Source organism: Pristis pectinata, chromosome 20 (genome assembly GCF_009764475.1).
Source record: "Pristis pectinata isolate sPriPec2 chromosome 20, sPriPec2.1.pri, whole genome shotgun sequence".
NCBI lineage: Eukaryota > Metazoa > Chordata > Chondrichthyes > Rhinopristiformes > Pristidae > Pristis > Pristis pectinata.
In genome coordinates, this window is record NC_067424.1 from 34,796,820 (window position 1) to 34,813,145 (window position 16,326).

The 16,326-nt window shown below is 38.8% G+C and overlaps 1 protein-coding gene across 4 annotated transcripts; it reads left to right on the forward strand.

Moving 5' to 3' along the window:
* Nucleotides 1–227: 227 nt before the first annotated feature.
* LOC127580748 (mitochondrial glutamate carrier 1-like) lies at nt 228–15,458 on the forward strand. 4 transcript variants are annotated; one of them, XM_052034565.1, is made up of 10 exons: nt 228–370; nt 5,231–5,350; nt 5,578–5,703; nt 6,172–6,227; nt 10,381–10,471; nt 11,335–11,453; nt 11,549–11,744; nt 12,363–12,517; nt 13,144–13,219; nt 13,994–15,458. In XM_052034565.1, exons 2-10 carry the CDS (start codon nt 5,331–5,333, stop codon nt 14,145–14,147), a joined length of 993 nt encoding a protein of 330 aa, XP_051890525.1. In that variant the 5' UTR covers nt 228–370; nt 5,231–5,330; the 3' UTR covers nt 14,148–15,458. The 4 variants fall into 4 exon arrangements, with proteins under 4 accessions (XP_051890525.1, XP_051890528.1, XP_051890529.1 ...); XM_052034568.1 differs by having other exon boundaries at nt 11,552–11,744; XM_052034569.1 differs by lacking the exons at nt 228–370; nt 5,231–5,350 and adding an exon at nt 8,172–8,259 and having other exon boundaries at nt 5,613–5,703.
* The last annotated feature ends 868 nt before the right edge of the window (nt 15,459–16,326 follow it).

Below are 16,326 nucleotides of genomic sequence, written 5' to 3' on the forward strand. Positions count from 1 at the left end.
CCTCAAACCCTTTGATTACGTGTCGGTCGTGCAGACCAACTGAAACGTGATTGGCTCTCGTAGCAGGTGATTTGTGATTAGCTAACGGTCGGAGGTAATTTGAATTACGCACAGACGTCAATCACTGGATGTCAACCAATAGATGAGCAATGACTCCCACGTCCTTTGAGGGGATTGGCCAACCCGTGTCGCAGGGCTCCGCCTTCCGTTTAGTGATTGTGAGGCGAGCGAGCTGCGATTTCTTTCGACGAGTGGAGCCGCCAACGCACGGACAGTTTTGTTGCTGTGTAGAGCCACACGCCACAGCCAGTGACCAGTCACCGAGATCACAGTAGTAACCGAGCCCATCACCGTGAGCGGAATCAGGGCGGTGAGTAACCGTGGCAGGGCAACGCGGTTTTTGGGCGGCGTGAGGCCGGCCGCTCAGGGGCCCGGCTTCGCGCTCTTTTGGGGGCCGAGCAACTGCCGGAAACCACGGCTCGTCGTGAGGCGAGGGCAGATTTACAGCTCGGATCCTCGGCAATTCCTTCCTTTGCCAAAGAGTCATTGAACTCAGTCACCCTGCGCTAAGTCTGGATACCAGAGACCCTTTGGCGTGTGGCCATTCGCTGCTAAGTTCCACCATCCTTTTAAGGTGGTTTTACGACTCCCTTTATTAAAGTTACTATCGACTCTGGCATCACTATCCCTTCGAGCAATATGTTCCAGACCCAGGGGTGGGTGGGGTGGGGGCGTGGGTCAAATTTCAGACGGTAATTCTGCGGGAAAAAAAGCTCAACGTGGCACAAGTCTGTCTCAACTCTGCGTCTTAATGAATCTTGTATCCTAAAACTTCATGTGACCGAATTATAGAATCTTTCGTGTTTACTCAACTACGATAGTGAGACTATTCATTTGTGAATGAGTAATCGTAAACAATGGAGAAGTTTAAATGCAGCTGATTGCATCCAACTGACAGTTGCATTAAATCGGCAATTCAATTTGTTGTTTAACTGGGAATTTTAAATTGTGTGGTGGGCGGGGTGTACCCTCGATTAAGCACTCCCTTGGGCAAGAATATCGAATGCTGTGCATGATCTAAACCCAGAAACTGAAGTTTGCAGTGTTAACGAAGAGGGGGTTCGTTTCGAACTTGAGCTTTCAATTACAGGCAGCAGGTTAGAAACCAACATCTACAATTATGGCGCATCAAGTGTGCACGATTAAAATAAAGAAAAATGCTGGAAACTCTGACAGATGGAAATCCTGTCGGAGAGCAGAACTTCAGGTTACTTCGGATTGATTTTCACGTTTGTGCACGATTAAATGCTGGTCTTTACCAATGATATTCTCAATTTAATATTTAAAAGGAAAATAGTGGCCTTGAATTAGTCCTGTGTGTCTCTCAGCCATTCTTTCCCTTTGTTAGTTTTCTCCCTTTAGCACTTGTTATTGAGCACTTGCCTGGGTGTTGTCCTTGGTTCCTTGTTGCAGTGGTTATAGTTGCTATAGGAATCAAAACGGATCCTGCCTGCACATAATCGACTTCTGTCAGGGCTGTGGGATTCTACACTGGAGTGAAACTATTGTCTGACCACTCTGAGCAACATCTGCTGAAGTCATTTGTAGTGGCCCTGATTTGGATGCAATCAGTTAATCTGATGCAGTCTAAGAAATAATGATGCTGGAATCCTCATTGTGTAGGAAGGACTCAGCTTTGAGGATCTATTAAGAGTCGTTCCATTAAGGAGTCTCATTACAAACAAGCATCTTTTAAGGGATAAGCCATTCATTGGAAAGGTAACCCCCCCTCCATGGCTTTGATGTAAATGCAAGAGAATTGAATGGTTTTCTTGCAATTTTGTTACATTCCAGCATTTTTGTATAAATGAGTTCTTAGTCAAAAATTTTAATTTTTATACCCAAACTTTATTATCATTCCGGCAGTGAGAACTTTTGTATTGAAGATGGTAACCCCTTAAATATTGCCAAAGATGCTGATACAATTATAATGGAAAGAAAATCTGGCATGTAATTTTCTTTTTATGACCTCAATGACTCAAAGATCTCCACAAGCTTTGAAATGTTATCCAAAATATCTTTCTATGATACAGGTAATGTTGTAGGCTGGAAATGTCATCCACAAGCAGTACGTGGTAATGATCAAATCAATTTTAATGATGTTAGTTCAGGCATAAGTACTGTACTGGGCCTTGTGGATAAATCAGTCTGCTTTGGAATGATGCCATGGGTTATTGAGAGAATAGATGAGAGTTCTTCAACATTTCACCCAGAAGGTAGTTTCCCAAGTATGAGCAGGAGGATTGGTCTGGATTTTATTTTTGTGCTCAGATCTCTGGAAGAGGACATGAACTTGCAGCCACCTTACTAGGGTAGGAGTTCTGCTCTGCTGATGGGTAAGCCATGCATGATACTGGACAGTTAACCAGACAGGTCAGGATACTATTTCTAACCTAATGGCTTTGGTTTTGTGGTATGCAGATATTTGATGCCAGCTGCCTTGAGTCACATTTCGATGTAATGACAGCATGTTGAATAATTACAGATCTTGCAAGCATGAAGTTCTTTTTACCATGATGCTATGTGAATTGTATGTCATGGTAATTCTACACTCTACAAATCTGACTAGATTTTTTTCTGAAATTTTAGTTTTTATCCATTGTATTGTCACTATTTATTAGCAGTTTACAATACAATTACTATGTTAATATTTTCAAATCGTTGTTTGGATCTAAAGTTTAAAAGGTTTGCATTGGTTTCATTCCTAACCTGGGATGGCAGTTGTCTGAAGTGTTTGGGGACTCAAATGGAAAAGGTGCGATGGATAATGCTGTTGGATATAAGACTGAATGCTTCACTGTGAAATATCATCAAGCCACATCAGATAGCAATGAAAATTGTTGACCTTTACATTGAGTTAATCTGTTGCTGAGGTGAGAAATGTGTGTCTAGTTTTTGTTGAGTGAACTGGTGCCAAGTTAAATTGTAAGCTATACAAGTATGGGTTAGTTGAATTCTGTGATTAGTTTGCATTTGGTTCTCATCAGTCCCACTCTTTCTGAAAGAGTGGCATTAAGGCCTTGATAAAGTTTTCAAAAATGTGTTGCTAATTCTCTGGGGGGGAAAAATGCAATTTTGTTAGCTGAGCTGAAATTTCTGAAACCTCATGGCTTTAAGTATGTCATGAAAATATCAGTGTAGCTTTAAAAAGGCCTAGATTTCTCTTCCTGCAGAGTGAGATTGCTTTGCCATTATACTGATGAGGAATTAACTCTAATTTGTGTGTATTATAAATTTGCTGCTTAAACAGTTGGTCTGAAAAAATTGCGGAGTAATTTTGAGGAGTACAAATGTTATCTAACTTAAACATCTGTGAAGCACTGAAGTAAATTACATGTGGCTTGTGAACAATCTGGCAATCAAGAATTATTGGAGAGGAATCCTATAGTGCCATACACATCTGATTCTTCTGCTAGGAGTGGAATTGAAAAGTGCTTTGAACCTAGTTCTTGGCTTGCATCCTTTATAGCAGATTACAAATTCATACTAAGAATGTGTCAGAGTCGCATGATCTGGAATTACAGGTCACGTTACAAAGTGCCTTAAGTGCAACTTAATAGCTTGCTGAATTTTGGTTCCAAGGGGCTCAATCTTATTTTTTCCCCCAACTCTCAATGTCTTGTCATTTTGAGTGACTTACTTAATTTCATAGAATATCATAAATTTTCTGATTCTGTGAGAATATTTGTTTTCTGCTTTGACACAGAACAGAAAAATACAGCACAGGAACAGGCCCTTCAGCCCACCATGTCTATGATGACCATGATACCACAAAACTAATCCCATCTGCTTTCACATAATCTGTATCCCTCTATTCCCTGCTTGTTCATTATCACAAGCTTTGCATACCTTGTCACTTCCATAGATTAGTCCCTCTTTTGCAACTTTAAAATAGTACCATTTGAACGTGCCTCTGCTCATTCTTCTACTATAGTTCTCTCAAAGGTGATCACCTTTTCAAAATAGTAAAGCAGAATAAATAAGTGGAGCAGATTTGGTGGTTAAAGTTGTTGGGGTGGGAACAGAGACTTGCATTTCCTGGTTGGGGTTCTGTTGTAATATGTGGGAAAGTGTTATGACATCATGGATTGTGGGTATATCTGTATATATGCAGTGTCCATGTTTGTGTCCTGTGTCTCTTCTTGAACACATCTAATTAAGTGGCCTGATTGGAAGGAAGTTAGTTATTTTAATGAAAAATAACCGATCTTGATTGGTCAAGAGTGAAATTTTGACTGCAGGTAAATGACAAAGTTGCAATTATGAGTTTGTCTGAAGGAATAAATGAAACCCTTTCAGACCCTAGCCTAGTCCATGATGACTGTGCTATGAATTCTGCAGCCTTCTGTGGTAAAGTCATTTATATACGAATCCAACCCATGCTCCCTGTATCTGGGAGCTGTCCATTGCCACTACAGATATCAGGTTCCATTACCTTCAACTGTTGACCTGGAACTTTGCAAGGCAAGTTGGGCCAGCTGCCAATATAGGCATCCATCAGTGAGGGAACTGTGCGACAGATGCTGTCCCACCCAGTTGGAATGACTGGTTAATCTTCGGATGCTTCATGTCTGCTTTGAATTTTGTCAGCCCATTCACTCCACTATCATGTACTGGGTAGGTTTGAGTCTGTAGGGAGTAAGGTTGTGTTTTGATGTCCATTTGTTTCCAGCCCTTTAATCCCCACAAGATCCTTGTTCAGATTTGATGTCTAGAATTTCTGTATTTGTTTGAGCTGAGTATTATGCTAGCTACTCAATCTGGGGAATACATTGGTTCACCAGATCATTAGTTTCTAGAAATGAAGTTTGTTTTGTATTCTACAAGCTCTTTTGCAATTCCATTGGTAGCTCAGCATTGGTAATAAACTCCTGATTAGCATTGCATATTTCAAATTTAAGTCTTGTTTTTTGGTTAGTTAAGTGCTACAATTGGTTAAGATATGGTATTGATTTCTCTTTTAATCAAGATGTTCTGTTCAATAATGCTATCTTGTAGAAAACAAGGTAGATGTAGAATTAGTCAGAATTCTGATGTAAAATGTCAGAATTGGCTGTTCTTGTAGTGGGACTGCTACTTTGAAGAATTGTAGTTTTTGAATGGCTAGGTCTACTTGTGGGTTTTTTCATAGCTGTTAAAGTAAATTAATAAGACTTAATTTGTTCTGCAGAGTTCAGGCAGTAATTCCCAGTGACTCTTCAGCTGTGTCGTGTGGACTTCTACAAACATCTGGTTTCTGCACACTTTGGGGGGAAAAAATATCATTTAATATGTCTAACAACCAAGTCAGGTAGGAAATTTGCTGTTTTTCATGTTAACTGTGTAAACCTTTACCTACTGGTGTCCTGGTGGCTAAAATTTGCCTGGGAATGGTTCTGCCAATACAGGCAGCTGGTTCTTTTATCATTCCACATGATTTCCTGCTTTAATGATCCTGTTAAGGGTTTAGCATTTAAAGATTTGTATTATAAAAATATTGCATGGCTTGCAACTAACTGTTTTTTGTTCATTTCTCAGTCTCCCTGCTAAGCTCATCAATGGTGGAGTTGCTGGATTGATTGGAGTTACATGTGTATTTCCGATTGACCTGGCCAAAACTAGGCTGCAGAACCAAAGGAATGGGCAGCGAACCTATACCAGCATGTGAGTTGCACCAATACTAAATGGTATCTTGAAGCAATTGCACCTTGCTTTCATTATATAAACACTTGGCATTTAAGATCTTTGAACACTTTGAATCCTTCAAATGTCCTTGCTTGCATTACTCCCTACAGTGAGCTCATGGAAGGCAAAAATACTGATCTTGTTCTAAATGGGCCTTCTCAATCGAGATTATTTTGTTTCTATTGGCACAGAGCAACTCTTGCCATTCATTGTTATGACTACTCCAAAGCACTTAATCTGTACATTGTACAGCTTTTTCCCCTAAAGGAAAGAGACAACTAAGCTCAATAGCTACTTAAGCCTTAGTACATTTTGCAAGTGTCAGTCAGGAGAGTGGTTACTAATTATATTGGTTTGAAATAATGTGGTTCATCTTTAATTTCTTTATCAGATGTGCAGATGGAACACTTCTGTGCCTTTCTTAATTTACTTTCTTTGTTTGTTTAGGATGGACTGTCTAATTAAGACCGTGCGATCTGAAGGATATTTTGGAATGTATAGAGGTAGGGATTTGTTTTCCATGCAAATATTCAGAAGTGTGCAGAACTGAACTTGCAGTAAAGACTGCATCTCACTGGTGATGCCCTGTGTTTTTTGAATTTACTGTTGAACATAATGTTTATAACAAGCACTGAAGTTGAATGTCTTTTTTAGTCTCGTAACATTAGGCACTTTAGTAGATTTGTAGGCTTAATACCTTTTAATTCAGAATGACTAAAGGCCTTTAAGTTCTTGCCTGTTGATGGCTTGACTTGTATTGGGGGTTCAGGATCATGGGTATTGGTACATTTTCAGTCGTCATTCTTCATGGATAAGTAGTATAGAAGTCACAGCTGAGGCCATTCCTTGTCTCCTCACCTGCACATCCAGCAGGCATCATGGAGTGACATCTGGTGCAGTTTTTTTTTACAATTTAGACTGGGGTAGAGTACTATTGCCTAGATTCATTAACATATTAAGGCCTTGTAATATTTCATATTGATGTTATTCATGTAGTATTTGGAAGGAAATCTAAATGAAATGCATTGTGATAATTTGTTGAAAATCCTGAACGTTTTAAGACCAGCTATACTGATCTGGTCTTGTGCTCTTGAGCAACTAAGTACAATACAGTTTGTGAAGCCAAACACAATGTGCTAACTTAAGAGTTTGAGAGATGTGCAGTAATTGGGCATGTTTCCAGGAGTCTGTTCCTGTTGGAGGTTGAATTTATCCCATTTATCATATTCCCACCAAATGACTAAATTGATTTTCTTTTTTGGTAAATAAAATGAGGGCTGCACAGCTGGTGGAGTCACTTCCTCAGTGGTAGCACCCCAAGTTCATTCCTGACCTTCGGTGCTGTCTATGTGGAGTTGGCACATCTTCCCTGTGACCACTTGAGTTTACCCCAGGTGCTCTGGTTTCCTCCCACATCCAAAGATGAGGGGGTTGGTAAGTTAATTGGCCATTGTAAATTGTCTCTAGTATGTAGGCAAATAGTAGAATCTGGGGGGAGTTGATGTGATTAATCTAGGGTTATATAAATAGATTGATTGTTAGTGTGGACTCAATGGGCTGAAGGGCCTGTTTCCATGCTGTATCTATCTGACTGATTTATGCTGGGCTGAAGTACTACAAGTTTGAGAATCTGTAACATAGAATACCTTATGAGAAACTTGGAAGGGCCAGAGAGCTATTAATATAGACATTCCTAAGTTTTAATAGGATGAGTTGATAGTCACAAAGTGTCACCCCACCCCAAACCCATAAAACCAGACTTAATGGTGTTCGCTTTCATCATGTAAACCTAAAACTTACTGACAGCTAATATCCTGAATTAATTGATTTATCACTGGCCAAATAAATAACACACTTGCAGTCTAACTCTGAAGTGACCAAAAGCAGATTATCTTTAAATTACAATTGGCTGAAAAAGCAGCTTTGGAGCAGGGGATGAACTGAATCTCTCCCAGGTTGCTGTCCAGTGAACCATGGTAGAAATGTTTGGTTGGGAATGTTGGAGTTAATTTTTGTTAACATCATGCTGGCATTTGCTGTCATAATTTATTCATGAATCTGTCATTTAAGTTCAGTGCCAGAGGGAGCTTGGACATGATTGAAGCCTACCCTTTGTGGAAGCCTGTACCAGTAAAGAAAATATGTAATCCAAAGAATTAGACTGGCCTACTTTCTACATTGCTTAAATGCAGACTCATCAAAGCTTTCCTATAGGCCTCCTGTTTAGTTTGCACTAAATTTTAATAGTACATCAGACTGGAAATGTGACTTCTGAAAACATGCTCATTGGTTGAGGTATTTTAAATTTAGTAGCTCAGGAAAGTGGTGTCCTTCAGATATTAAAATATCATCAAAGGGAAATGTTAATGCCTAGTGTCCGCTACTACATATATATTAAAATCTTGTAGGAAATGGTCTTGTTTGCATCTGTGTTTTTCATGTTACAGACGGTCGCCATGGATATTGAGGCCTAGCCGATCTGGCGAAGCCACGATGGATCAAACCATTAAATGGTTTACAGTACCACTTGCTCTTGTAACTAGGATATATTTCTTTCAATTTTCAATGTTATTTGTATATTTTTTAAAAATCAGCAAATTCCATTGCTAATTCCTGAGAATTTTCTCATCTTTCCTATCTCCTCCCATTTTTCATTAGTACTTAGTACTCTAAACTGTCTAACATTTCAGCTTTCTGTCGTTTTTCAGTTTGTAAAGAAACTGGAATCTTGCCCAATTAACTTCTTTAGTTTTGTTTTCTTTTGTGTTGTATTATGGGAGCTTTAAGTTTCATCTGTCTTCAAAAGAGCAGTATTTGCTCCACAAACAGTACACTTGGAGAGGAATTTGACTTGGGTTGTTTTAGTGGCCCTTCCATATTCCAGGTTAACACTAACATTGTGTAATATATTGACCTATGGGTATTAACCAGTTTAGTTAGAAACCAGAGCTATTTGCACAATTAATTAAATGAGTTAGAAGTGTCAGTTGAGGTAATGGTGAAAAATTAATGAGGTGTTGACAGTTTTGTTTTAGCTGTAGCTGACATTGCAGCTGAGTGATTTCCTTGTCCAGACATTATGTAGCAGATTTGCTCCTCCCCTCTTTCACCACCCCCTCCTTCCCACCCCCCCCCCCCCCCCCCCAAACTGACTCCCATCCACCCCACCTCAGTCCATTGTTGAAGTTAGTTTGTTAGTTGTGTCCACACAGTCAAAGTTGAGTTCAACTAGCTTGGTAAACCCATGTTTTTACTTCAGAGCATAATGGCCTGTTCTTAAATAAGGTCATAAATCTAATTTACTTGGAATAACATGGCATGTATCTTTTCATTGGAAAAGTTTGCAGATTGTTTGAACTGAAGGTAGCTGTCGTGTGGGCTGTGCTGAGTTTCAGATGGTAGACAACTTCTTCATTGTAGACAACTGTTCTAACAATAAGCACTTGAATACCAAAGTTGTAGATCATTTCAGTTGTGATGTTTAATTGAGAAATTAGCTTTTAATTGTGATCTTTGCTGTAGGCAAAAGAGAAGTTTTGATTTCATGGATTCTTTGTGTTCTTCATTTTCTGGTTCCTTGTATCCTTCCTGTTAGTGCTGTCACTCGCTTATTACAACTTCATGAGAACTTTATCTGCATGCAGTGCTGTAATGTGCAAAGTAATTGCATCAATTCTCATACTTTTTCTATCCTTCCTCTAGAACTTTGCATATGTGTAATTAGAATAATACAGAAATTGTCCTATCTCTTAATCCTGGGTTAGCCAGAATTAGTTTTTTTGCAGTGATTAGTCCTTGATTTTAAAGGAAGTATTTAATATAAACTGTTAAACACATGCATGCCTCTTTTATTAATATTTGCAAATGAGACATTGGCAAATTGGGCTACAGTTCAAGTATTTGATTTTATATCTCCCAACTGGTCAGATTTCTCATGTATTGATTGGTTGAAATTCTATCTATTGGACACTGGCTCCTAGGGTAAGTTCACCATTCTTTGAACTTGGATGGTATTGATCAGCTGGGAACATCTTGAGACTGATCCTCGCTGTGCCTGATACATGTTCATTGAATTGTGATCAGAAGCCCAAGATTAAGTATGCATGCCATTGTGTCAAGGCCATCTGTATCCTATGGTAGTCTTGAGCTGTGATCAACCGTCAATATGAAATGCAAACTTCCTAGTTCCCATTTCTTTAGTACTCTGGGCAACTGGATAACCCTTGATGTACTTGCAGCTTCCACCCCAGAATATGTTTTCAAGAAAGCAATTTTGTGATTAAAACAGCTTTTCTGATGTCTGGAGCATGTCCACATAGTCAAAGGTGAAATTAATTGTTCCCCATCTAACTGTTAATTACATTCTTCCAGTCAGAAACTGAGACTACACATTGAATGTGGCAAATGCCACTTCCTCTTTCCCAGCCTCCCCTATTAACATGAGCTATCTGACTGCTTGGAAGACATAAATTCCTTTGAGCTGTCAGTCAAAATTTTAATTTAAATGCTGCATAAAACTCAGTTATGTGTTAAGGAAGGGAAAACAGGACTACTTGATGTATAATACAGAATCTATATATCTATCAAAGTTGAATATGAATGGCAGCTACATAAACTTCACTAAGTTTCTTTTGTATTTTATTTTTTATCCAATAGGTGCGGCTGTGAACCTTACATTGGTAACACCTGAGAAGGCTATTAAACTCGCTGCAAATGACTTGTTTCGTACCTATCTGTCAAAAAATAGGTATGTCTTGTAAAATACTCTTCTGTCATTGTGAGCAAATTTAGGAGTTGCTGAGTTCACCAAGAAATTTCATTCAATGCTACCATCACTGCTTTTAAATGTTGTAGAAATGGTTCTTGCTGGCCAGGTTCTCTTTACCCAGAATCGCCACTCACTGTTGTCTGTCAGCCCATACTTAGCTGATCTGGATGTAATGGGTCTATCTTGCTGGCCTAAATCAACCTGATCTGGATGGTGGCAGAGCCTCCTGTGATACACTAAGCAATGCCTTGAAAGCTGGCTGTAAAAACTAAGTTTTTAAATGGTAGATGTTTGAGCTATTAATGTTTAAGTAAATTTTACAAAATTTTAAAAACTTGATTAGTAAATGTTCCTTAAACTGTAAAGCAAAATATCTTGAAAAGGACTTGTCTTCCCTTCTGCCTCCTAGTCCAAAACCCTGATGTCACCATTAAAAATGGGGGAGTAGGAACTGGGAGGCTAGTGGCAGATCATATGGACTGATTTGGCATTCTAAACTTGACAGCCCAAGTGTGGATGTCCTGAACTTACTGCCATTTAAACAGCAGAACAGGACCAACAATATCGGCCAATAAGAGCCCTGTTCACTCAAACTATATATAGTTAGCTTTCTGGCATAGTTCATTTTGGCATGATGAGTAGATCATTCACTTTATTCTTGCCAGCTTATTGTGTTTTAGGTATTTTATGTGTAGTATAGTTTAATTTTGATATTCTTAATCTGAGATATTAATGTCTTAGAACTTCTGTTTCAGTATTACTGTGCAGTGTTCTGCCTACAAATTCAGTTTTATTTTGAATCGAATTAATATATTGGTTGGTGTACTTTTTACATTTTTCAGTAAGGGCTTAAATATATCTGGAGAGATGCTGGCTGGCTGTGGAGCAGGGCTCTGTCAGGTTGTTATCACTACTCCTATGGAGATGCTGAAAATCCAACTTCAAGATGCTGGCAGATTAGGTAACTATCCAATTTACCCATTTTTGTATAAATTAATACTTGAAATATCCATATTAAATTAACAAGAATGCTAAAATTGTTTTTATTTGATCCAGCAGCTCAGCAGAGATTGATACTGCCTTCCAGTTCAGCCACTAAAGTTGTAGCCACTAATCCAGTTTTGAGTCGGGCTTACAATGTTAGCCTTGCTGCTGCTACTAGACCGATGTCTGCAACCCAGATTGCCAAGGATTTATTTTACTCCCAAGGGTTCAGAGGACTGTACAAAGGACTAGGAGCCACTATACTGAGGTACAAAAGCCTTGTGTGTAGGGTAACCAATAGGCTAAATACACCAATGCAAGTGTGGTATAATAAGAAATACTATGATTTAATGCTGTGCCACAAAATGTATGTCTATTTTTTGTTCGCCTAGCAATACTCTAATATTGTGCAAATGCTCTTGGTAGAAGTACCCAAGTTTGGGTGGGTGGAAGGAATGTAATTAAATGCCATTTTCTATCTTTAAGAAATAGACATTGCTAGAAATTGTGTGTAGATTATGGCTTCATTCTTTTTGGTGTGGTCACTTGGGTGTTTGAGGCCATGTTTGCAGCTACAACCCTTGGGAAGATGGTTGCCTGCTCATTGGGGTTTGTGCAGTGTCCTTTATTCAACTAAAGATGACTAATGTGCTATAGAGTCATAGATTTGTACAGCATAGAAACAGACCGTTTGGCCCACCACATCTATGCTGACCAAGCTTATCTATACTAATCCCACTTGCATTAATTCCATATCCCCCTCTCCCTTAAATGTTACTTTTCTGGTCTCCTTTACCACCTCTGCTATGTAAGTGCAATCATAATAAATAGACAATATGGTATACTTTCACAAAGTTTGCTTACACAATTGTTTTATTTTGAACAGGGACGTTCCATTTTCTATCATCTATTTTCCATTGTTTGCCAATCTGAACAAACTTGGGCAGAATTCAGTGGATGGGAAAGCTTCTTTTGTCCATTCATTTTTATCTGGGTGCATTGCTGGTTCTGTTGCAGCTGTGGCTGTCAATCCATGTGATGGTAAGAATTGTACAATGACTTGAGATATTTCTACCACAAATTTTGTTTATACATAGGGATAGTCACTTATTAGCATAGTGGCTAGAGTAAACAGTCTGGACAGGTTTATTTTAGGGGTTGCTGAATAGCAAAAATTCTGTTGCCTTCACTTTGACTGAGCTGGTTGAAATCTCAGCTGTTACAACTATGGCTGTAAAAGAACACTTTGGTAGACTGAGTTTGCAAAAATACTAGACAAGATGAATACTAGTAATGAACTGATTTGGACTTGGAGATTTATAACTAATTTCTCCAATGGCCTCGTTTTGAATAAAGTTAGATTTGATTAAACTGCTGTAAAATTAGAGATAATCGATAACATGTTGCTTAAATAGTTGCAGTTGCACTTCACTTGAGCAGGTTGACTTGTTCCCTATTATATTGGGATTTTCCAAGCTTGTAAGTAAGCTGTAAGCTTTGCAGCTGGCATTTGGCCAGTTAAAGCAGGGTTGCATTTGAGAATAACAGAACTATTCTTCTGGTACACTGGATGTAGTTTGCTTCAATTAGTGTAAAATGTAAGTTCCTTTTGGGTGTTGCTTGTAAAAGTGAACAGTCCATTACTTCAATTTGTTTTTGTATTTCAGTGATCAAAACACGATTCCAGTCACTACATAGAGGAGCAAATGAAGAAACATACAGTGGAATTGTGGACTGTGCTAGGTGAGTGCTGGTGAACAAAGTCAGTAAGTTTAAATTTGCACTGCCTGGGTAATGTATACATATGTAATTGGTTTGCAAGATTGATTTGGTTTGTTTAACCACTTGTGACTGACATGTTTTGCATGTCCTGAGTTGAAAACATTAGTTTATTCCCTGTTTAAATTTGGGATTTACTCATGTCCTTCTATAATCTCTCAGTATTACAGGGACACTTCTGTTAATGGACTGCAATATTAAAGGCTAAAACAATATTACAGACTTCAGAAAGGGGAATTTGCTTTTGTGGGAGTTTTACCTGGTTGGAATGGGCACTGTTTCAAACACCTCCCCCCTCTGCCTCCCCCCCCCCCCCCCACCCCAAAAAAGCTGAGCTGCAGTCATCGGGCTAGGTCAAGCCAAACAGAGCTAGTTAAGCAGGCTCGCTGGCTCACTCAAGTCTCACTGGCAGCCTTTTCCTGTGCCTGCTCACCCTCCTGTCACAACTGTTTCTGTGATCTTCTCCCACTGTTTTTGTTCACTTCTGACTTGTGGACTGTTGTCAGGAATAGAATCCTGTCGTGACCTGGGGACTTCCTGTACTATAGATGGCACTTGATGGTCGGCAAGGATGTTGTGGGCCAAAGGGCCTGTTTCCTTTCTATGTGACCTTGATTGTTATTGAACCCAAATGCTCTAATTGTTTCATGGCTATTTCAAATTATGGTTGTTGCAATGGAGAGAATTTTATATTAATTTCTCAGGTTTTTTAAGTGGTCAATTACTTTATCTCTGCAGGAAAATCTGGAAAAACGAGGGTCCTTCTTCATTCCTGAAGGGATCGGGCTGCCGGGCATTAGTCATTGCACCACTTTTCGGCATTGCCCAAGTGATTTACTTCGTGGGAGTTGGAGAATTTGTCTTGGGTTTTTCACATTTTGAAGTCTATTGATCTGTTGGCATCCATTCCTGAAGGACTACATTGTACAATGAAAAACACCAAGCATGGAACCAAGACACTACTGCAGTTATTGGAGGGTTCACTCATGTTACCATTATTCAGATTTATAAAGTGGTTGTGTATGTGTTGAGAGGAAGAGGAATATTGCTCATCCACCTTGAGCTACTGCAGGATGGTTGGTGTGGAAAGAATGTCTTGGTGTTATGAAAGTGGTTAAACTAAAGGGGCCAAACTTTGTTCCCTCTATAGCTCCATATTCACTTTGCTACTTGTGGAAAAATTGGAACTAATCTATGTACAGTTAACAATATTTAACACTTTTTATACATTTATATATTGGTCACACATTCTAAGCCCTTGTATTGAGATTTGAGCTCTTAAAAGTAAGCCCTTTTTTAAAGATGGTTGTGGTATTAAACTAAGTACTCCAAATAAGCACCCAAGTATAAGAAAAATAACAACTGTATTTGAAAGGTATTGTGGGGAAACAGCCCAAGTTATGACTTTGGCCACCCTAGTGAGATCATCACCCATATTGTGCCCTGAGAGCCATTACTGTTGGCTTCACAACAATTCACACTTCCTCACCTGAGGCTGTTGAATGGATTGCTGCCCTCTACATCGCACTGATTACTTCCCCACCCACACATGTGGAGCTGGGGGAGACATTCAATAAGCACTTCTTGCATTGACTGTAGGAATGACCACTTAGAGAAAATAATCAATTGTATGTTTTCCCCCCAAGTGCTTTTGCAAGCTGCCATTGTTCTAGATCCATGTTGATCATGAGCCATGTTTCCTGTAATTGGTTCAATTAAGATTTACCACTTTTAATGTGTTAACATACTGCAGTGGCACATTAAAATAGGTCAATCAAGGCTAAGATCCACTTCATGTAGAACACTTCTCATTGGCACTACAGTAGCAAAAGTGCTTATGTGGTTATACAACATTAAATAACTAGTCTGTGTTCAAGATCATTCTCAACTTGTTTAAGAAACAGTTTGAAACTGTCAGGTGACTTGCATTCTTCCACTGAGGAAAGGACAGTGTCAATCTTTGACAACTTAGTTTGTAACTGATCCTTTACCTTAATGTTTTTACTGTGATATTTAAATGTCATGAAACAAATAAGCCTCTAATTTTTAATATAATGGTGCCTTTTATGCCATTTGAGCTGGTTACAACAAATTAATAATACTGGGTCAGAGCACCATTCTCAAATTTTAATTTGTACATGGAAGTAAGACTGTTTACAAACATTTTAAATTTAACTGTAACAATAAACCCAGAATTTTGTAATCTTGGTTGGTCCTGTGTTTGACTTCTGACCTATCTCTGTTCTGCTGGTAATAATGAGGTGTCAATGTTTTGATTTTCTTTCCCCCTTGACTTAAATGTACCTCAACATTATGTTGGTGTCGGTAAGCACCCATGACTGATCATCCTTTCATTTGCTTTATCCTTACAGAATGGATTCATCTATTGAAGGAAAAATTCTTACTGACTTTCAGGGCCCTGCACTTCATGCAAATAGGTTATTTATTTTCTGGCTAGGAATCACAGGACTAGCAACACAAATTAAATTTGCAGTCTTCCCTCTACTTGCAATGTAACCCTCAGTCAAATGGCAGCAGTGCTACAATCTTGCTAACAAGCAACATCTTTATCTTTTTTGAAAATCTTTGTTTTTGAACTCCTACTTTTGGTAAACTGGTGACAATGGTTCATCCTCCTGAAGTCTAATAGTAAATTCTTGATTCAGAATGATAACATTGGGCCATAAATTGCATAATTGAGCCATGATCATATTAAATGGTGGGGCAGGTTTGAAGGGCCTGGTGGTCTACTCCTGCTACTGGTTTCTTTTGAGACTTGAGCCTGCTGTGACACTTAACATGGCTGATCTGACTGCAACCTTGACTGTGTTTTCCATTTACCCACAGAACCTTTTACCACTTGCTTATCAAGAATCCATTTCTGCTTTAAAAAAAATACTCAGACTGCTTCCACCATTTCTTGAAGTTTTTAAAAATCCATCACCTGCTGAGAAGAGAAAAATGATTACCTACTCTCTCAAATGGATAATGCCTTATTCTGAAAGTCTTAGACTAGATAGAAGACCCAGCTCTTTTTATTAGCAATCAAACTTTTTTCTTTACAGGTTTGT